The 21,814-nt window shown below is 51.5% G+C and overlaps 1 protein-coding gene across 14 annotated transcripts in view; it reads left to right on the top strand.

Annotated features, from left to right (window-relative positions):
* SETDB2 (SET domain bifurcated histone lysine methyltransferase 2) overlaps window positions 1–21,814 on the top strand; it is a 1,645,210-nt gene that overhangs the window by 992,996 nt on the left and 630,400 nt on the right. For all 14 annotated transcript variants that reach the window (XM_069639329.1, XM_069639325.1, XM_069639326.1 and 11 more), the window contains one exon: window positions 17,278–17,524. In XM_069639329.1, the coding sequence (XP_069495430.1) occupies window positions 17,278–17,524 (247 nt within the window). The remainder of the gene's footprint in view (window positions 1–17,277; window positions 17,525–21,814) is intronic.

The following is a 21,814-nucleotide window of genomic DNA, read 5'->3' as shown; positions in this document are numbered from 1 at the left end:
CCCAATTATCTCTGATAGGGCATCGGTCATCGCTTTCCAGAAAACACCTAGCATGCTGCAGGCCCAAAACATGTGTAAGTGGTCTGCTTCTATAGATTTGCATCTCGGGCACGTGTGGTACTGATTCTGTGAAAATCTCCCCACACTGTGAGATGTGTAATATAGCCGATTAAGGAGTTTATATTGCATGCATCTAAATATGGAGTTGAGAGAGACTTTGCCTGTGTGCACGCGCATTTTGCTCCACATAGCATCTGTGATTGCTAGGCCCAGTTCGTCACCCATTCCTTCCGCAGTTTCGGGGGAGCATCCTCAGACGTTTCCAACAGCATCTTGTACAGGGACGATATTCTACCCCTGCAGCTGGCTGAATTGGCTATTTAATGGATCTCGGGTGAGTCAGGGGGCTCGTCTGGATAGGAGGGCCACATGGTGCGAACTGCCACTCTTAGTCTAAAGTATTGCAACACCTCCTGCGCAGAGCCCGAGTGACCAGGGCGCCACATGTGCGGGGTGATGAATTTTACTTCAGGGTAGAAATCGGACAGCACCTGATATCCCAGTTCAAGCCAGTGGTGCATGAGGAGTGTGTCGTGAGTGGGGTGAGGCCCGGGAAATGCCAAATAGGTAACCACTTGTAGTATGGGCGGTGTTCGGGGTGGGGCTGCAGCAGTCGACTCCATGCCATGGTTTTGGAGGCCACGGGATCTGCTGGGGCATCAGTGCGATATGTGCGACAGACGATAAGAGACATGATATTCACCTCCTCACTAGCTAGCTTCTCTAGTTTCACATGGGGGGGCATCCCGGTGTTTATACTAGTGCGTGGCGTGCTTAGCCTGTGCGGCTATCCAGTATAGAGTAAGATCAGGGGCAGTGAAGCCCCCTCTCTCGTAAGGTAGAATCATATGTTGCCACTTCTTACGAATCGCGTGGAGTGCCACAGGAATTGGGCGCAAGCGGAGTATAGGTTTCTGAAATATTGTTTCTCCGGCCAGAGCGGGACGTTTGTGAATTAATAGAGGAGCTTGGGGACCACTGTCATTTTGATTAGGGACAGTTTACCCGACCGGGAAAGCGGGAGGGTTACGCCACCTTGAAAGTTTGGACTCTACGAGTTGCGCTGTAGCATTGTAGTTGTTGAGCAGCAGGGAGGACCTAGTTAGTGACACCTGTACCCCGAGATATTTGATACCATCCGGGGACCATCGGAGAGGGAATTCACATGCCGATGGTTGGGTTACCGCAGTGAGTGGAAATATTTCCGATTTGGAGTAGTTTATGGTAAAGTCCGAGAATGTGCCTATTTTTATTCTGTCCCGGATAATCGGGTGAAGATGCACAGATGGATCCCTAATGTAAAGGAGTACATCGTCAGCGTATAGCGAGATTATTTCTGGTGTGTCCCGCAGTCGTATACCCTTGCGGGTGTGTCTATCTCTGACACTGTCAGCCATAGGCTCAATAACCATCGCAAATAATATTGGGGAGAACGGACAGTCCTGGCGGGTGCCCCTGTGGAGCGTGAAGGGTGCCGACGTTAGGGAGTTGACCAGGACTCTGGCCACGGGATCTGTGTATAGGAGTTTAATGTAGGATAGCATGCATGGACCGATTTCCATTTTTTCCAACACTGCCCACATATACTGCCAGGACACCATGTCAAACGCCTTTTGGCCATCAGGGGTGACCGCGACCGCATTAGCCTCAGGATTAATTCTTGCCATTATGTTAAAGAGCCGCCGGATATTGAGGGCTGTGGAGAGGCCGGGGACAAAGCTGCTTTGGTCCGAGTGGACCAAGTGCGATATTATGGGGAGGAATCTGCCTGCTATCACCTTAGTGAATATCTTGGTATCTGTATTTATAAGTGATAATGGCCTGTAGGACCCGCAGTCGTCCAGAGGTTTACCAGGCTTGGGGAGAACCGTTAAGAGAGTTTCACGCAGGGATCGGGGCAGGGTGGCCAAGCGAAGTGACTTGGTCCAGACCTCCAGCAGTTTGGGAGCCAGGATGGCCACATGTTGCTGGTAGAATTCTGAGGTGAGCCCGTCCGGACTCAGGGCCCTAACCTTCAGAAGGCCTGAGATAGCATCAGCAATCTCTTCCAGAGAGATCGGGGCGTCGAGCTGCTCTCTGGTGGGTTGGGAAATGTAGGACATGGGGATTTGGTCAAGAAGATGATTAATGTCCCGGGCAGTGTGCCCCCGCTGGGGAGCGTAGAGAGCGGCATAGTATTCCGTGAACGTGTCCAGAATGTGTTGGTCAACCCATTGCTGGACCCCATTTGCATCTCTAATTCTGTTATTACGGGCTCTACCCCCCTCCATCCGCACCAGTCTAGACAAGGTTCTCCCCGGCCTGTCCCCCTCACCGTACCTCCATGCCACCAGGGGACGGGTGTAGTATTGTACCTTTCTGAGGGCATGGAATTCAAAGGTTTCCAGTTCTGATCTTATCCGAGCAAGTATTGCAGGGGAGGGTGCGGTAGCATATTCCCGCTCAAGAGCCTCAAGTTTGCTCTCAGAGTGGTGCAGACTGTGTTTTATGTCCTTCAATATCCCGTCCTCCCTTGAAATACACATGCCTCTTATGAAGACCTTAAATGCCTCCCATCGGGTCCCCTATAGGGTGTTGTGGTGTTTGTTGCAATCAAAGAAAGTATTTATGTCAGCCAGAATCTCTGCTTTGAAGACTACATCACGCAGTGCCTCTGATTTAAAGCGCCAGGCGGAGTGGGTAGGCAGAATGGGCCCCAGTTTGATGTGTAGCGTTACCGGAGAGTGGTCCGAGAGAATGCGTGCTAGTATCTGAGTGCCCGTGATCTTGCCCATTAACTCGCTCAACGTGAGGACCCAGTCTATCCTAGATGAACTGTCGTGTACCGACAAGTAGTAGGTGTATTCTCTCGTGTGTGGATTTAGTGTTCTCCATACATCACAGAGGCCCATTGAGCTCATATGCGTGCGCAACTGACTGGCAGCACGTGACGTGGCCATACGGGTTGTCCCGGACATGTCCAAGTCCATGTCTAGGATCAGGTTCATGTCCCCCCCCCCATATCATTGGGACACCAATGTATCTTATGAGCAAGGCTACAACTTCATCAAAGAACTCGGGAGCATCATTATTAGGGGCATATGTGTTAACGATCAAACACTCTGTATTGGCCAACAAACAACGTATAGTTTGTTGCGATAGGTGAATTTCAGGCGGGCTGGAAAGAGCATCGCATACTCTTTCCTTAAGCATCTTCTTCACTCCATTGAACTGGCGGCGCTCCAATTGAACCCCCACGGAGAAGTCTGGGAAAATCCTGATGATTTGCGAGTCTAGTCTTAATTCCCCCTTCTCATAGCCAGGTGAAGTATATGATCCCTATCTCTGTAGCTGAGGATCTTAGCAATTATTGGCCTGGGAAAGTCGCCCGGTTTGGGGCGGAGGTCAGCGCTCTATGCGCACGCTCAACTGTGAAGAACGGGCAGAGTTGGGGGTTGCCACGAAGGTCTTTTTTATTTATTTATTTTTTAAAACAGTTTTTATTAATTTTTAAAACAAACAAACAATACAAACCAAACTGGCAGCGCTTTTTGCAACAATCACATGAACATCAATTAGTCAAGACCACTGCTCCCCCAATCCCTCCCCCCTCAAGAGCTTGTTTGTCCTTCACTTTCCATATCTGCTACGTGTGGCAGGGTATCACCTCCTTCTGAGTCTGCAGAATCCGTTATTGTTCCAAACAGTCCTGCTATTAATACTCTCCATGCCATCAGGGTACCCACTTCCTCTTCCCCACACATGCTACATGCCTCCTGCCATACCACCGTTTCAGCCTCCGCCCATTTCTGCAATTCCCGCCACCATACCTCCACCCATGGCTTATGACACTGCTTCCATCCCATGGCAATCCTTCGTTTTGCGAGCACATATGCCAAGTCCTTCAATTTCCCAACATGTTTAAGTTTCCGTGGTCTGGGAAACCCTCCCAACAGGCAGGCCCAGGCCGTATCTATAATGAGCATGACCCCTTTGTCCGCTAGTTTTTACGCCACTTCTCCCCAGAAACTCTCAATCACTGGGCAAGACCAAAACATGTGTGTCAAATCAGCATTTCACTTATCACATTTTGGGAACGCTTGTCGTCCCGCATTTCCGAACTTCGATATTCTCAGCGGGGTCATGTAAGCTCTGTGCGTTATATACAACTGTATTTGTTGTAATCTAGCATTTCTTGACACCTTCTTGTGGTATCCCATAGCACGCTCCCACATCCCATCCTCCATCTGTGCTCCCACCTCTGTTTCCCAATCCAACCTCAAATGCGTCAACTCCTTCCCAACCCGGGTCATCACCATCTCATACAATCTAGAGATCTCATGCCCCCCTTCTGATATGTCATATATTGTCCCCATAGTGGCGTCTGGTTCCTCCGCCAATACAGTCTCAGGCCAGATTTTACAAATATTCTGCACCAGCCTTAGGTACGTGACATACTGGCCCCTATGCAAGCCCGCCTCTTCCCCTAGTCCTTCAAAATCCCTAATGGTCCCCTCTTGCCAAACATCCCCCAGTGTAACCAGCCCGACCGACTCCCAGTAGGTCCTGATTATCATCCTTAGTTGCTTGTCTTCCCCTGCCAAAGCAACCAACGGCACCTGCGGGGAACACGGGTACGCGTCCTCCATCATTCGACATACTCTACGCCACATCACCCCAGCAACATCATTCCCGGGCGCTCCTTCATTTCTGAACCAGGCAACCATATAATTTCCTTCAGGTAAAACGGAGTGCAGTCCTGTCCAAACTGCCTAAATTCGGGAGTTACCTCATCAGAGAGCCATTTGACTACATATTGCAACTGACCAGCGACATAATAGGCCTCAAAATGAGGCAGCTTAATACCCACCCTCTCATAGAAATTCTGCAACTTCCATAGCGCCACTCTATTCCGGGTGCCATGCCATAGGAAGTCTCTGCACATACTATTCAGCTTGGCAAAAAACTTCTTGGGTATCATATACGGAATATTACTGAAAAAATGTAAAAGCCTAGGCAGGACCACCATTTTAAGCATCGCCCCCCGTCCCATCATCGCCAACGGCAACTTCTCCCAAAACTTCATGCTTATACGGATTTTTCTCACAGCCACCTCAGTGTTATGCCAATGTTCCTCCTCTACCGTGTGATACACATCTATTCCGAGGTAGCGGAAGGAACCAACCGCCCATGGTATCGGCAACACTGGCAACCGCTCCGGAGGGGTTCCTCTGTAGCTACCCAATGGGGATATGCTCAATTTTTGGGGGTTCACCCCTATGCCAGACAGTTCCGCATACCTTTCATTACCTCCAGAATATATTGAAGATTTTCCTCCGGATATTTCAAGTATAATAGCAAATCGTCAGCATACAGGGATATTAGGTGTTTCTCTCCCCCTACCTCGATGCCTATCATGTCATATTGTTGCCGAAGGTACACTGCCAGGGGCTCCAGGGCCAGAATATATAACATCGGGGACCAGGGGCACCCTTGTCTGGTGCCTCTGCTAAGTTGCCACCTCTCGGATATCACCGCTCCTGTACGTACCCTAGCTAGCGGCTCACTGTACAGCAACTTCGCCCACCTAATGTAGCCCGGCCCCATCCCGTATTCCCTCAGGGCCTCCAGCAACCACAACCACCTGACTGAATCGAAAGCTTTGACTGCATCAAAGGACACCACCACCATTTCACCCTCGCTTTTGCTCCCCCATTCAACCACCCGGTGGAGTCGCCTATGGTTGTGGGTTATATTCCTGTTGGGGACATAACCTGTTTGGTCCGGATGTATCAATTTACTAATAGCTCTCCGCAATCTATTAGCCAGGACCGCCGTCAATATCTTGCCGTCCTGGTTCAACATTGACAAGGGCCTGTAGGAGCCGCAGCTATGCCCTGGTTTGTTGGGCTTAGGGAGCGGTATTATAATCGCTTCTCTAAGCGATTCCGGCAACCGGCCCTCCTCAAACGATTCATTAAGCATTTCTAGCATAGGGGGGGAGTACCTCCTCTCTATATGCTTTATAAAATTCGCTAGGAAGTCCGTCTGCTCCCGGGGTCTTATTGGTGGGCAGCTGCCTCACCACCTCCTCCAATTCCTCCAAAGTAATCGGTGCATCCAGCTCTTCTCTTTCTTTGGCACTAATCTTAGGTAATCCAATCTCTCTTAAAGTTTCCCTTATCTCCTCTCGGCTGCCCCCCCCCCTTTGTCCTCATATAGCGCCCTGTAATAATCCAAGAATGCCTCATTGACTCCTTCTTGGGTGTCCGCTACCTCTCCATCCTCTCTGGTTATCGTCCTAATCGGGGGCCTAGGGGTTTCACTCTTGTATAGCCACGCCAAGAGGTGGCCGTTTTGTCCCCACCTGCATGCTGCCTCTCAACATACTTCTTATAGTTAAGGTTGCAGAGCCTTTCCCAAAGTTCCGCGCACCGCTGCTGTAGTTTAAGTACTAGCTCCGCATCCCCCCCTCCACTATTGAGTTCCCTTTCCAGTTCATCCTCAGATCCCCCTAACTCCGTCAAGACCCCACCCTGCAGGCCCTTTGATTTAGCGATGGCAGCACCCCGCAACACCACCTTAAAGGCTTCCCAGAGCGTGCCCGCCAACTCCTCACTGCCAGTGTTCTCTTCGAAATAATGTATAATCTCGTCTCTGATATCCTCTCTGAAAACCGGATCCTGGAGCGCCTCAGCCTGGAGGCGCCACGTCGGTATCCGCGCCCTGAGGCGGCAGTACTGCCACCCCAGGACCAGCGGCAAGTGGTCCGACAGGACCCTCGCTTTGTATTCTATTTGGGTGGTCTCTACCACCACCTCTGGCGTGGCAAAAAAATAATCAAGTCTCGTATGCAGTTGTTGCGGGGCTGAGTAATGCGAATACTGCTCCCCATTAGGATGTTTCAGTCTACAAACATCTGCCAGCCCGAAGCCGTCGAGCAGCGCCTGCAACGCCCTGGTCGCTGGGGTGGGCCTATCAATCTTATCATCAGATCTGTCTACCCTGGGGTTCAGCACACAAGTAAAATCCCTTCCCCAAATAACCGCCCCACCCACACACGCACCCAGGTTGGTACACAGAGTCCTAAAATATGCTGCCGTGTTTTGATTGGGGGCATACGTGTTTACAATGCACACCTCTTTATTCTCCACCAGCGCCTTTACTATAACCATACTCCCCTCTGTATCCACCACCTCCTGTGTAAGTTGGAGTGGAACGTGCGGTGCCACCCAGACCAACACTCCCCTAGCGTAGGCAGAATACAGAGAACCCACTACAATGCCTCTCCACTTCTTCCCCACCAGCTCCAACTTTTCCCGCGTCACATGCGTCTCCTGCAACAGTGCAATATCAATCTTCTGTCTTTTCAAATACATCATGACCTTGTTCCTCTTTAGGTAACTATTGAGTCCCCTGACATTCCACGTTACGATCTTAAGATCCCCCAGAGCTTATAAGTATCCTCCCCCCTTCCGTGCAGCCAATCCCACCTGCCCATACGATACAGATACAGCCCTCTAGCTCTTTCTTGTAGCCTCATGTACAAACTTGAACTCCCCATAACTATGTACACCCCAAACTCCCCACTTCCCTCCCCACCCTCTACCCATCCCTTCCCCAACACCACACTCCCCAACTGCTGCCCAGCTCCATCCATGGAACTCAGGCACCCCCACATCTAGCCCTGCAAGCACCAACCAATGCCCAGAGCTCAGTAGGGTGAAGTTGCCCTAATGGCCACTTAACTAAGGCTACTAAGTGGGGTAAAGAGATCCGCTCTGCAAGGCTCCCCTAAAAACAGCAATAGTCACAGTGCTCATACCATATTGTTTAACAGTCTGACCTTCTCTGCCTAAGGCCGCTCAAATGACTATAATCAAGTCCCAGAGTCCTATTCCGCGCCATCTTTTAGCGCCCTCCTCGCGCACTACTTATCTCCTCCATCTCCTCTTCCCGTCCGAACGTCAGGCTCCTGGGGGCATCCCTACGCGTCCAGCCATCCCATGGTGTCCTCCGGACTCTCAAAAAACAAAGTCCTGTGTTTGTGAAAAACTTTCAATTTCGCCGGATACAGCAACATGTATTTATGGCCCGCCTCTCTCAATCTCCGCTTTACCGTCCCAAAGTTCATACGGCTACGCTGCACAGTCAGGGTATAGTCTGGGTAGGCCGTTATGTTTGCCGCCGCTCGTGTAATCGTTCCACCCTTGCGGAAGTGTTCTAGTATCCTCTCCCGGTCCCGGTAATTAAGGATTTTGGCAATTACTGGCCTAGGTGGATTTCCCGGTGGCGGCTTCCTTGTCAGAGCGCTATGCGCACGTTCCACCGCGAATCCCTGAGATAAAGCTCCTCCAGGTATCTCCTGCAACAGCATAGATTCGATGAACTCCGTGGGATCGTGGCCCTCTGATCCTTCTGGCAGGCCGACAATGCGAATGTTATTCCGTCGGGCACGTGCTTCCGCCTCCTCCGCCCTGTTCTCCAAGTTGCCCACACTCTGCACCAGGGCATGCAATTCGGCCTTATGGGAGGCACAATCCGCAGTGTTCGGGCTCACCTCTTTCTCGAGGGTCTCAGTGCGCTCCGCCAGAGACCTGACGTCCTGCCGAAGTAAATTCACCTCTTCCTGCACCTCACCGACCTTAAGGTCCACTGCCGTTTTCAGCTCAGTAACGGCCAGTTCACGTTTAGCCTCCCAGGCCGCCTTCAGGTCTGCAATCGCAGCCAGGACCTCTTGGTTAGTGCCCGTCACAGGCATGACGCCTGCAGGCGACTTATCCTTGCTCTTAGAACTTTCCGGACCAGGGGACGTCTTGGCGAAGTCGTCCAACGTGGGCTACTTCGCCTTCAGTCTCACGGTTCTATTAGACATGATTCTGCAGCCATACAGGCCGATTCGCGTTAGTATCCCAACATAGGGGACCTGCGTTCCGCGCAAGTTACAAGTGCGCACACAGTCCGCTCCTATCGCCTGACCACCATGCGGCCTGCTCCTTCCTTTGTTCCGGTTGTTGATCGGCCATTTTGTTTCGTCTTCCGTCTCCGGCGCTCCTTATCTTTTTCGCACAAAACTCCACCGCCATTCCTCTCACGCCTTCCAAAAGTTCACCAAGCACAGTCAGTCCGTTCACACACCAACATGTGTGTTTTCAGCAGTCATAGGCACGTTGTTATGCACTATTTCGCCAGGATCATTTCAGGATCTCGGGAGCTCCTCTAGATCGCGTCCTCCTACATGGCCCTCGTAGCCACGCCCCGCCACGAAGGTCTTTGAGGAGATTTTCAACAGCCAGTTCCATCCGGGCCTTGAGTGCGGATTCAGGTACGCCCACAATACGGATATTATTCCTGCGTTATCTGGACTCCAAGTCATCACACTTGGCTTTTACTTGCTTCATGTTACGCACCAATTCAGTGACCGTGGTTTGGAGGGCTTGCACTCCATCCTCATTGGCCCCAATTCTAGTTTCCGCCTCCGTAATCCTTGATCTGTGCTAGTCTAGCTTAGTTCTCAATGAGGCCACATTGGCATTTGTCATCTAGTTTCTCATGGAAGGATGCAAAGTTCTTAGCCATGGACTTCATCATAACCTTGAGATCAGGCTGAGGGGGCGGAAGGTCCATGTCTTCTTGGCACGTGGAGGAGCTACCTTGTTCAGACCTGGGTGTTACCCTAGTGAACTTGTCCATAGCCCCGGTCTTGTTGGCTCCGCGTGATCTATTCGACATCCTGACGGTGGTTGTTAGTATGAACTAGAGCGGCCAGTTGTCGCCTGCACGCCCGCAAAGGAACCAGCACTCACAGTACTTGTGTTGTGGACACGATGGTGGAAAGGAGCAACTTCAACTGTATGGGCTAGTACAGAGCTCTTGAGGTGGCACTCTGCCCTAGGGGGCGATTGAGAACAGATCCAGCGCGATCAGCCAGGAGTAGGACCCCCCTTACGTGCCAGGACGCGCCCCCAGGGTTCGAGGCTGCGCCTGCAGACAGGATCCGAAATAGCAGCTGAAGCAGGTGTAGGGCCTGATGACAGTGATGCCTGTTACACTGGGCAGTGATGTTGGGTATGAAGACACGGGAAATGTACGTTGGATAGGCTACAGTCCAGTGAGCAGGGGGCAGGGCTCAGGCTCTCTAGTCTGCGGCGGGCTGCCAAGTGGAGCAACGGGAAGCAGATGCTGTGACCAAGTGGCAGGGGAGGATGGGATGAGTCAAGACCGACCCCCCCCCCAGCAACCCCCTGAGGGACCAATACACTTTCTTAACCCCTTGATGTGGGAGATGCGCAGAGAGACCGCGTAGCAATATCCCCTGAGGTGCGAGTGGCAGCTTGGCTATTATCCAGCGGAGCCCCCGTGGGGGGAGCCAGCCAGACCCACAGAGCCAACCACTGCGGCCAAGAGGTCGTCAGGGTGGCAAAGCGCTTGGTGTGCACAATGAACCCAGAAGAGCAGAAATGTCCTCAGTGGTGGGGCAGGCAGGCCGCACGGATGCAGTGCGGCAAGGCTAGGCAGAAGGGTTAAGGTCCGGAGGGAGCCCCAACCAACAGGAGACCAGCCCCCACAGCAGGAGAAGCGGGGGCGCACAGTGTTCCGACTGCAGTCCGGGCCAGGGCAGCACAGGCAAGAGCGGGCCCACCGCAGAAAGGGGGCCTGGAATACACCAGAGGGCCTCGCCGTGGGTTAGCCCCAGCCGAGGCTTGCGCTCGTCAGTCCTTCGGGGGAGGAGCCGTCAAGGGGCCTGGGCGGCCGCAACGAAGGACAGCCGCTTCCCACCTCCCCTGTCCGCTCATCTCTGGCCGATGGCAACAGCCCCCGTCCTCGGGGACACGTCGGTGCTTCCCACGTATGGCTCCAGCGGGGGGTGTCTCCGCCTCATCCAATGCCGCAACCCACGGAGACCAGCTACCCCGCTGGCACACAGAGCAGCACGCAGCAGACCGATGAGAGCCTTGGCGGCCCCCGGCTGAGGTCCGCACAGCCGCGGGGGTGCACTTCAGCCTCAGGTGATGACAGCAGGGTCCGTTGTGGGCCCAGGGCAGCTCGACTGTCGCAGCCCACACTGTCCACGCAGGGAGGCCCAATACAGTGCCAGCAGGCTCGGGCGTAGGCAGCAGTATCTCGCCCCTGAAGCCGCGATTATCACAGAGGACGAGACCAGGCACTCCCAGCACCAAAGGCAACCTCTGCATGTCGTGATCAGGTATGTCAGACAGTGGATTCCACCGCTGTAGGTGGATGTTTGTTGGCGATCCACAGAGTACACAGACTAAGCGGCCATTTTGCAGGCTGCTCAACAGTGCCACCCACCACTCTTTTTCGATGTGAATGAGACCCGGTAGACTTCCCCTATCCTACCACTGCGAAGGGCTGGTTCCTTTTCCCTCAGTGTGTTTCCTGTAGAAAGAGCAGGTCAAATTCAGCCTATGAGAATTCTCGGCCCCGGAGAGATCTTTTCGTCAGAGAATTAACTCCTCTAGCGTTCAGAGAGCCCACCACCAGGGCTGGCAAAGTACTGGCCATTGGGACTTAGGAAAGAATATCTTCTCGTACACACGTTTAAACTCCCACCCTCGTCCCAAGATCTGTCTACTACTGCCTGAGAGCCTAAGTATGAACCTTGCCAAGTGCATGAAACCACCAAAACTATGAACCCCAACAACCAATAACTGAGCCCTGCATCCCGTTCCCTGTGATCTCAACCCTCCTCCACCCACCCATTGTGTCCAACTAGACTCCCAGCTCGGCCACACTCTCTCTCCCACCACCCGCCCAACTCCCCTGTTAGTCTTCCCCCCTCCGCCTCTCAAGACGTCCAATCGGTTGTCCCAACCATTTCTGGTACCCGATCGAACCACCAACTCGCACGGTCACCCCGAGCAATCCTCTCAAGTGCTCCATGGGTTGATTCCCCCTCCGCCCGCCCCCCCCAGATCATCTTGGAAAGCAAAAACCTCCTCGCCCCTTCCACTCCAATCATCTCCACCACTGCCAGAAAGATCATTCCATCAGCCCACCGCCTCCACCAGCCAGCGGCTCCCCTCAGGTTGCCACAAAAAAAGGATTCCCCCCCATGTCCCTCCCCCAGTCCCCCTCCCCCCAATTCCCTGCATCACCCAGTGAGATTTATAATGACTGGGACAATCCAAAGGTTTCATCTTCCCCGTGTCGGAATCAAGGGCAACTGTGGGGCGGCAGGGAGTTCAATTTCTCAAATTTCCTCGAGCCCTGGACCCATCTCCTATCCCGCGACAGCCCCCTCCCGGCTCCCCCTTCAGTAGCTTCTCCAGAAGGTTGTCTCTGTCCGCTCAGCATTTCCATGTGTTCCTGGATCGCTCCTTTGATGTTTCCTCAGAGATTAACTTAGACCCATGTATTCAAATGTCAATGAGAAGGGGAAACCCCAGCGATGCCATATCCCCTTCTCTCTTAGCCATTGGGTCAGTGGGGCACACATACACCTTCTGGCCACGGTGAACCGGGAGAGGTCTTGAACGATCGTAATGACTGCATCATCATGGGTGATAGAAGAGGACTTCCTGGCTTCTTCCAAAATCTTTACTTTTTCTGCGTAGTAGTGGAAGCATACAAGGATGGAGCGCGTCCCCTTCTACCACCAGGCCTGTGGGCTCTCTCTATGGTGGGCTCGTTTGTCACCCCATCCCCAAACAGTAAGCGGACCACGTCTTTAACAGTGCGATAAATGTCTTCTTCCGGCTCCCTCTCCAACTCCGGAAAACCAAAAAATCTTAGGTTGTTCCTCTGCTCCCTGTTCTCAAAATCATCAATTTTGAGGGCTTTCTCCTCGTACCTCCTCTCAAGAGCATACAGTCTGGTATCAATATGTCCACTGAGGATTGGTTGGATTTCAAACCCTGTATTCTGTCTTCCATCTTGTCCAGTCTGTGACCTATGTCGGCCTGCATTTCTCTGATTTCTTGCATCAGTGCTGCAATATCCTTTTTTCGTTGAAATGGTGCGTCTGACTGATCCACCATCTTGTGGGAGGTCACGTCTCCCGGTTCCTCTGGGTTTTCCTGGAAACAAAATTCCTGTAGGGCCTCCCTCCAGCTCATCCAAGCTGGTCAAAGGGGTATCGGGTGCTGTTTCTCGGGGGGCTTGTGTGGGGTCACACCTGGGTTCCAGGCCTGCTGGAGTTCTATGGAAGCCTGACGTGGCAGGGTTGTTCATCCGACAAAGTGATTACTCCAGCTAATGCACTCATACACGTGTCTCTTCCCCCACCCACATATACCTCAGTTTGTGCTCCCGCAGTCACTGGCGGGCCGACACTTTTAAGGGCCTCAGGCAGGAGTGCACAAGTCTTCTCCTATGCTCAGCTGGCCTTCCCTGTGCCTGCCCCCGGTCGCGGTAGGTGAGCCAACTTTTTCTTGTGCCACTCTCACTCAGGATCCACTCTTACCTGTGTTCCACGCTATTCCCCAAATCTCCCAATGCGGGAACAAATCCTCTCCACCACCTACAGGGGGGGTGTTAATAGGCCTCCAAAACGTAGGAGTGCTCTCTGGGCCCGCTCCAGGCCCTTTGCTGATTTCCTGCCAGGGCTGCCATGCAGTTCTCAGGTGGAGCAGGTTTTCTCAGATAGTCTCTACAAGGCTCCCACAGTGCTAACCCACTCCAGCGTGTCTTCTCCTGGCCCTGAGTGGGGGCGGGTTTGTCAGCATTCCACACTGCACTTTGTCTCGGGCCGGGGGTTCGATCTCCCGACAGCAACCCTCGGGAGTTGTGCAGGTCCGTTCACAGTGTTGGGTCCCCCGGGGATGAGGGGTCTCTCCCACCTATCTCCAGCCTCCAGATCCCAGTAGAGGGGCTGTCACCACGCCTGGGGCCTCCACAGGGCCGGAGCCGGAGATTCCCTCGTGGGCCATGTTGGGGGTAGGGCCGTTTACTCACCGCCCGCTGAGATCCCTGCGGTCTTGTGTGTTCTCCGGCTGGAGCAGGGGGGCAGCTCAGAAACACTGCTGTCTCCGGGCTTCTTGCGGTCTGGCGTAGCTTTGTCGTTCCTGGGGCTGGAAATACAAATCTTCACACGAGTGTGCCTCTGGTGTTATGCAGCAAGGTGGGGTCACGAGATCATCCGAATGGAAGGCATATAGGGAGGGTTCAAGACCCTTGCACTCCCGGCGGTGACCGAGAAGCACAGAAAACTACAACAGCTCTGCACACCCTGATTGCCAATCTCCTCATTATCAATTTAAAGTTCTCCCTTTATGGATTACATCAGCCATGTGAGTATTCACAAAAGTACTGTCAATAGTGGCAGCACATCACAGGACCGGATGACTGGTTAATAACAGGGGAAAACCCAGAGTTATGCCACAAAAACACACACATTTCTATCGATCATCTACTTTAACTGGGCTTTTCATCAATGAAAAGAAATCCAGTCTAGAACCCAGCCAGCTGAAGCAATTGTGGGGGCTTTTATCGAAACAATAGCCACTCTGGTGTTACCCTCCAACAAGAGGGTACAACTTCTTAAACAAATCCCCTGTTACGTGGTCAGATGCCAGATAACAGTCAGGAAAGTCATATGTCTGACTACGCATGATGGCATCTTGTATCTTCATTATGCCACACGCCAGCCTAAACATGCATCCAGTGCAAGAGTGTTTAGCAAAACAGTGATTTCAGGCAGATGGGAATTGGGACAATCAGAGGTTTGGCACACACCGTTGTTGGCTTTAAAATGGTGAGCAAGAGAAAGCGGGTTAAAAGGAGGAACATTTGTCAACCCGCCAACTCCACTGCAAGAGCATAACGGACACATCACTAACAGAGTGAGGAGCCCATTGGCTACACCTCACTGCCCAGGCAACATGGTCTCTCTCACTGGCAAAGCAGCACATAAATGATTTCGAACGTTTAGCAGTTTACAGAGCACTTCATACCATTCCAACAACAGCTGAAGGGGAAAAATGTGTTAATTACAACAGACAGCATATGAGCAATGTTTTACATCATCAAACAGTGCGGAAACACACTTCCCTAGGTTGTCCATACGAGGGCAGAAGATATCTCCAGGCCCAGCATGTTTTAGGAGAACGCAATTGCTTAGCAGCCACCCTAAACAGAACTCAGCCCTTAGAACATGAATAGGAGTACATTCTGACATCCTCAAGCAATACTTTACAGAATGGGGGCTACCAAACATAGATCTTTTTTGCAACAGCAGAAAACGCGAAATGCCAAAATTACGCCTCCAGATTAACACAGGAGCAGTCCTGGGGAACGTGCTAGGATTTTTTGCTTATGCTCTTCCACCGACCCCACTCTTGAACAAAGGGATCCACAAAATCCACCAGGAGCATTTAACAATGGTTGTCATAGCACCAAAGTTGGCGCGTCAGGCATGGTACTCCCACACCCTCAAGAGGTCCCTGTGCCCACCAGTAAGATTGACTCCCAGTCTCAACATGCTGTCACAGAGTCAGAGTCTTAATTATACACCCTCAATCTCATACAACTAATTTAGCAGCTTGGCTCCTGAGGTCTTAGAGTTTGGACACCTCAGTTTACCTGACAGATGCATGGACATTTTGAGGGAGGCATGTAGGACTAACGGTAGACACTGCTACCTTAATAAGCAGAAAAGGCTTGTCGTATGGTGCAAAAAGTCTAACAACAATCTAATTGATTGTTCACCTTCACATATTTTGCATTATCTGTTGCATTTATTGGATTCAGGGCTGGCATTTAATTCATTAAAGCTACATTTAGCTGCACTATATGCATACACAACATCCCTAAACAAGGTGTCCTGATGGAAGGTTCTGGTAATTAAAGCCGCCATCGAAGGAGTAAAGCAATTACATCCTCCGGTTGCTAACCCACCGTCAGGTTGGGATTAAAATGTGGTGTTAAGCAAGCTCATGGGTCCTCCTTTTAAACCAATGCACAAAGCGTCCCTTAAAGACCTCACTTACAAGGTGGCTTTTCTTACAGCCATTACTTCTATTCGTAGAATCATTGAGCTTCAAGATTTGTCTGTAACAGAGCCCTTCGTAACAGTACATAAATATAAGGTGGTCTTAACAACGCACTCATGATTTTCTTCTGAATACATATCTACATTTCATGTAAACTAATCCATTGAATTACCAGCATTCTTTCCGAACCCTCAGAATTAATGAGAAAGAGCACTTCACATACTAGATGTTTTATGTTTTATTCTTTGAAACGTTGACCAAGTGCTGTATATTGTAAAACCTGCAATCAATAAGCTTTCTGTAACAAGCGCCACAATGCCTCAGAGCCGCTGTTTGCTATATAAATTTAAATAAATAAAAAAAGAAAATGTATGGTAGTCATGCACTACTTTAATAAAACAAAGCCATTAAGAAAAACAGATTGGTTCTTTGTTTCTGTGGTGGCTAGAGGAGAAGGAGACCCTGTCTCAAAGGCTAGCATCGCTAGGTGGATTATTAGGTGTATCCAACAGTGTTATACCCTATCAAACAAGGCATTTCCTTTCATACCTAGGGCACACTCTACACGTAGCACTGGGACTACCTTACCTTTCATTACAAATGTACCACTGGAAGCGATCTGTAAGGCAGTTACATGGAGTTCAGTTCACACATTTACGCAGCGTTATTTTTTGACACACAAGCCGGAAATGAGTCAAAGGTAGTACAAGCAGGGTTGAAACATTTGTTTGCTCCTTCAGTTTACCCACCTCTTTCATCTGGTTGCTAGTCTATGCAAAGCATGTGATTCTAAGCAGACCCACAAGTCTCAGAAGTGAAACATTAGCTTCCAGTAATTGTCTTGCTGATCCTTGTATCTGTTTAGATGTGCATGCACACGCTCATCCTCTCCACACAATGGGAGTTGAATGGATTACTAACAACATGTTACATGACATTACCTTATTTATCACACTCACAGTCCACTATACACTTCCTCAGGTCAGAAAAAATATAACAATCTGAGTACATTGGCGTGTGAAGGATCATGGGTACTGTACACATCAAAGTAGGGATAGTAGTATGGGAATGATCCCGCGATATCCTGTTTTCAACTTTGAAAAAAAAATATTGTAATACTGTGCGCCTATGCAAAGCATGTGAATCTAAACAGATACAATCATCAGAAAGCCAATTATTGGAAGGTAATGTTTGTCATATATTTAATAACAACAAATGTTTGGACTGTTAATTGAATTTCTAAATGTTTGTCCACATGTTTTTTTTTTTTGATTCCCCCTTTTAGGCCATATATTGGGCAGAAATGGTAACCTGGATGATGGAACTGAAGACCTGGTGGTGGATGCTTCTTTGGAGGACGAAGAAGCAGTACATGTGGACTTGCAGATACTTAGAAAGAAACCCCAAATAGAAGCTTCCAGTTCCGATTCTGAGATAGAGCTCATCCACAGTGTGGCAGAAACCAATGATGGAAGCGTTGAGAACTCTGAACTTCCACTTCAGCCTGCTGATGATGCAAACCAGTTGGCAATGTAAGAAACCACAATGTACAGAGCATGTTAAAAATGACTTTCGTTGCATTTAGTTTACCTCCCCATGTTCTCTTTACCACCATGTGCTGGGATGAATAAAAATAAACAGACTTTTTTATTTGAATACATCTTTTCGAAAGGATTGTGTCCTCCAACTTATTCCACATCTTTGACATGGAATGTCCACAGCTGTGCATTTCGGAACCTTTTCCGCAGAGGGCGTCCTGCGTCAATGGCGTTGGGTCAATGTCCCTTGAAGGCCTCCATCGAGGGCGATGTCACAGGATGTTATAAATAGGGTGCACGGCTCCTGTAGCCTCAGTTCTGTTTTTTGCGCGAACGTGTTAACTTCGTGAGACTTCGTGTCTTCATCATTATGATGTTTTTCTCTTCGACCCCTCCGACTCTGTGGTCTGGCTTCAAGGTCTGCCGGGACTGCAAGTCGAAGATGTCGCTCACCGACCCGCATCGCATTTGTTTGTGGTGCCTGGGCGAGTCGCACGACACAGAGGACTGCCCAAAATACCAGTCGCTGACTGCCAAGGCCTTGCGGGAGCGGAAGGGGAAGCTCCAGGTAGGTAGGGGCTCTAAGCCTGTTAAGTGCTGGACTTCAAGTCCAAGGGGGTTTCCACTGATGACTGGAGGGGCGACTCTCTGCGTTGGAAGGAGTCCCAGGGATCTTGGTCCCAGAGTGGTTCCCGCCACTCGTCCTGGCACTCTCGGAAGCGCCGTCACCGGTCACCATCCCTGTCCTCGGTAGATGGTGCCTCGAGGAAGGTTACGTGCCCTACGAAGTCCTCGACTCCGGAGGAATGGGCGGTGTTTAAACAATCCGTTAGCGATTTTTCAATCGCAGGGCACAGGTCCAGTCGCGCCCTCTGACGAAGCCGACCAGGATCGGTCTCGTACCGTGGCTCGCATGCCTTCAGGCTTGGGTACACGACGCGACTCGCATCGGGAGCCAACGAGGTCTAATTCAGACAAGGATTCGAAGAGTTGGAAGAGATGTGTCTGTAGGTCTCGGTCCTCGCCTCCAGCGAGACCGCAGCAACCTATTGTGGGCTTGGGGCCGGCGTCGACTCGTTCAGCGCCGTGTCCATCCGATTCGGACATCAACGCCTTGCTGTCGTATCAGCACACGGCGCCTTCGGCACCTGTGTCGACACCAAATCCTTCGGCGATCACAACGTCAACATTGTCGACTCTCTCGACGTCGAAGCCTTAGGCGTTATCGGCGCCTTTGGGGATTTTTCTCGAAATTTGTCATTGTAGTACCTGGATATCGTGGATCCTCCAAGGAAGGCTACGTTGAAGTCTGTGTGGCCGGCTTTGTCCTCCAGGCCCTCTTCTGTCCCCCACCTGGGTTTCAACTCCCTCTGGATGATATTTATGAAGAGGAGGAAAGGTCTGAGGTTGAGGAACCTGGTGGCCTTGATGATGCTCCACTTTTTTTTGGAGACAGTTGGAGGAGTTGCGGCAGACCCTCCATGATGCCAGTGGGTTGGACACTTCTCCAGAGGTGGAATTCGGTAGGCCTGAGCCTGGGGCTCATGCAGAGTCTTCGTACAGGAGGCTCATGGCGAGGGTCTCGGAGTATCTGGGCTGGTCCAGTCCTCCTGAAGACTTTGTGCAGGATGATCTAACGGGCATTTCAGATCAAGGTCCGTCCTCTGTCCCTGTGTTGCCATTTCGTCTTACCTTGCAGAAAAGGGTGGCAGCTGCTTGGCAGTCCCCGGAATCTCTTCAGGCTGTTAATATATCTTTGACCAGGAAATACCGTTAGCGACCCCAGCAATCTATCTACTCATCTCACTCCCAAGAGTTTGGTGGTTGAGGCGGCTACGGCCACGTCGAGGCAGGCGGTGTACCCTACCATCCCTCCGGATCGGGACGACAAGCGCTTCGACGGTTGTGCCCAGAAGTTATTTTCTGCTGGGAGCATGGCCCTGAAATCAGCCAACTCCATGTGTGCCTTGGCAAGGTATTCACACACTCTGTGGAATTGTGTTTCTTTGGTGGCTGAGCATATTCCTGAGGGGGAAGAAAGGGATGGGTTCCTTACTCTCGTGCAGGACGGCAAGGATGCCATGTGTGAATCCCTTCAGTCGGGTTTGGATACGGCCGACTGTTAGCCGATCCATGGCTGCGAGCACCGTTATATGCAGGTTTGTGTGGTTGCGGAAGTCGGGGTTAGCTCCAGATGTACAGGCCTGTCTTCTCAACATGCCCTTTGATGACGCACATTTGTTTGGCAGCAAGGCAGACGAGAACTTTGAGAGGTTTCATAACTTGAAAGCTGCGGCAAAATCTTTAAGCGCTGCGGTGCGTCAACCTCTGCCTTTTCGTCCTGGGGGACAGCAGTGGAGGGAAGGTTCCTTTCGTTAATACTCCTCCTTTGGTAGAACGAGAGGGTCCACCAGTCAAAGGGGCAAATGAAAAAGTACCCGTGGTGATCGGGGAAATCGTGGTGCCAAAGCTGCTCAGGCAGCTGCCTCTTTGCCTTCAGGCACTGCCGAAGCCGCTTCCAGTCAGTCATGAGGCCACGTCCCATGGTTCGCCGGTTGGGGGCAGACTGTCTCAGCATCTCGAAGAATGGCATGCCATTACTTCAGATGCGTGGGTTCTGGATACCATTGCCCCCGGCTACTGCCTTCCCTTCCTTCAGCGGCCTCACGACAATCCACTGGTGAAACTCTTTGAAGCGTCCGATCCCCTCCTTGCGCAGGTAATCTTGAGCCTGCTGGAGAAAGGCGTTGTAGAACTGGTGCCTGTTGCGGAGAGGGACAAGGGATGGTATTCCCCTTATTTTTTATCCCAAAGAAAGACGGGGGATTGAGACCCATCATGGACTTGCCCTTCAACTTCAGGATTGGTTGGTGTCTCTGGAACTGAAGGATGCTTACTTTCATGTGTCCATTCATCCCGTGCACGGAAAGTACCTTAGGTTTGCGGCTGGCGACTCACACTTTCAGTTTTGGGTCCTGCCGTTCGAATTGACCTCTGCATTGAGGGTCTTCACCAAGCTAGTGGTGGTAGCGTACCTCAGGCGAGGGGGGGGGATTCACGTCTACCCCTACCTGGACGACTGGCTGATCTGGGCACGCTCTCCCAAGCTGGCGTTGAATCATCTCGTGTCACCTGCCACACCCTCCACAGGCTGGGATTCTCCCTGAATTTCAAGAAGTCACATCTGCCACGTTCCCAACAGCTCCAGTACATCAGGGCTGTTTTAGACACGTACTTTGGGAAGTGTTCGCCTCCCAAAGTAAGGGCTCATCCCATTGTGCAGATGGTGGACAAGTTTCAACATGCCCAGAGTCTCCCGGCTTTCGAATTCTTAAGGTTGCTCGGCCTCATGGCCTCCTGCATTTTTCTGGTGCCAGAGGCCCGGCTGCGGATGAGATCCCTGCAGTGGGCTCTCAAGATGCAGTGGTCACAGTTCTCCAGCAAGATGTCGGATCCCGTTCAGATTCTCCACTCTCGGTCTTCCAGGATCTTCTGTAGTGGGCCAACGAAGGGAACCTGATGAAGGGGGAACAGTTTTGGCAACCGTGGCCGGAGGTGACAGTAGTGACAGATGCTTCCCGCACAGGATGGGGTGCTCATGCCAACGACTTGACCGCCAGCGGTCGTTGGTCTCTGTCGGAGTCCAAACTCCACATCAATCTGTTAGAGCTGCGGGCCGTCGGGCTAGCCCAGAAGGCTTGTCTGCCCTCTGTACGGGGGAAGAGTGTCCTGATCATGACGGACAACACAGTGGCCATGCATTACATCAACAAAAGGGGGGGGGGTAGGGTCACTTCCGTTGTGCAGAGAGGCAATGCAGCTCTGGTTCTGGGCCATCCAGCAGGAAATTTCGATCTCGGCAGTTCATCTGGCCGGAGACAAAAATGCGGCGGCGGACGCTCTGAGCAGGCAGAGCATGGTCTCCCAGGAAGTACTTTAGGAGATCTTCGCCCTTTGGGGAACCCCGCAAGTGGATCTCTTCGCCACCAGTATCAACCGAAATTGTGAGAGAATCTGCTCAAGGGAATTTCTTTCAAGAGGAGCCGTAAGAGACGCGTTCGTGGTGGATTGGTCATTCCCACTGCTGTACGCGTTTCCTCCAATCCCCGTCATTCCTCAAGTGTTGCGTAGGTTACGGAGGTTTGGTTCCCACATGACCCTCATTGCTCCGGATTGGGCCAGAAGTGCGTGGTACCCAGACCTTCTAGAAATGTCCATCTGTCCTCCACGCCGCCTTCCCTACAGAGAGGATCTGCTCTCGCGCCAGCAGGGTCACGTTCTCCA

This window comes from Ambystoma mexicanum, chromosome 7q, assembly GCF_040938575.1.
Source record: "Ambystoma mexicanum isolate Mex_15411 chromosome 7q, UKY_AmexF1_1, whole genome shotgun sequence".
NCBI classification, from domain to species: domain Eukaryota; kingdom Metazoa; phylum Chordata; class Amphibia; order Caudata; family Ambystomatidae; genus Ambystoma; species Ambystoma mexicanum.
The sequence above is the reverse complement of the archived record's forward strand: the minus strand, read 5'-3'. Positions and strand labels throughout refer to the sequence as shown.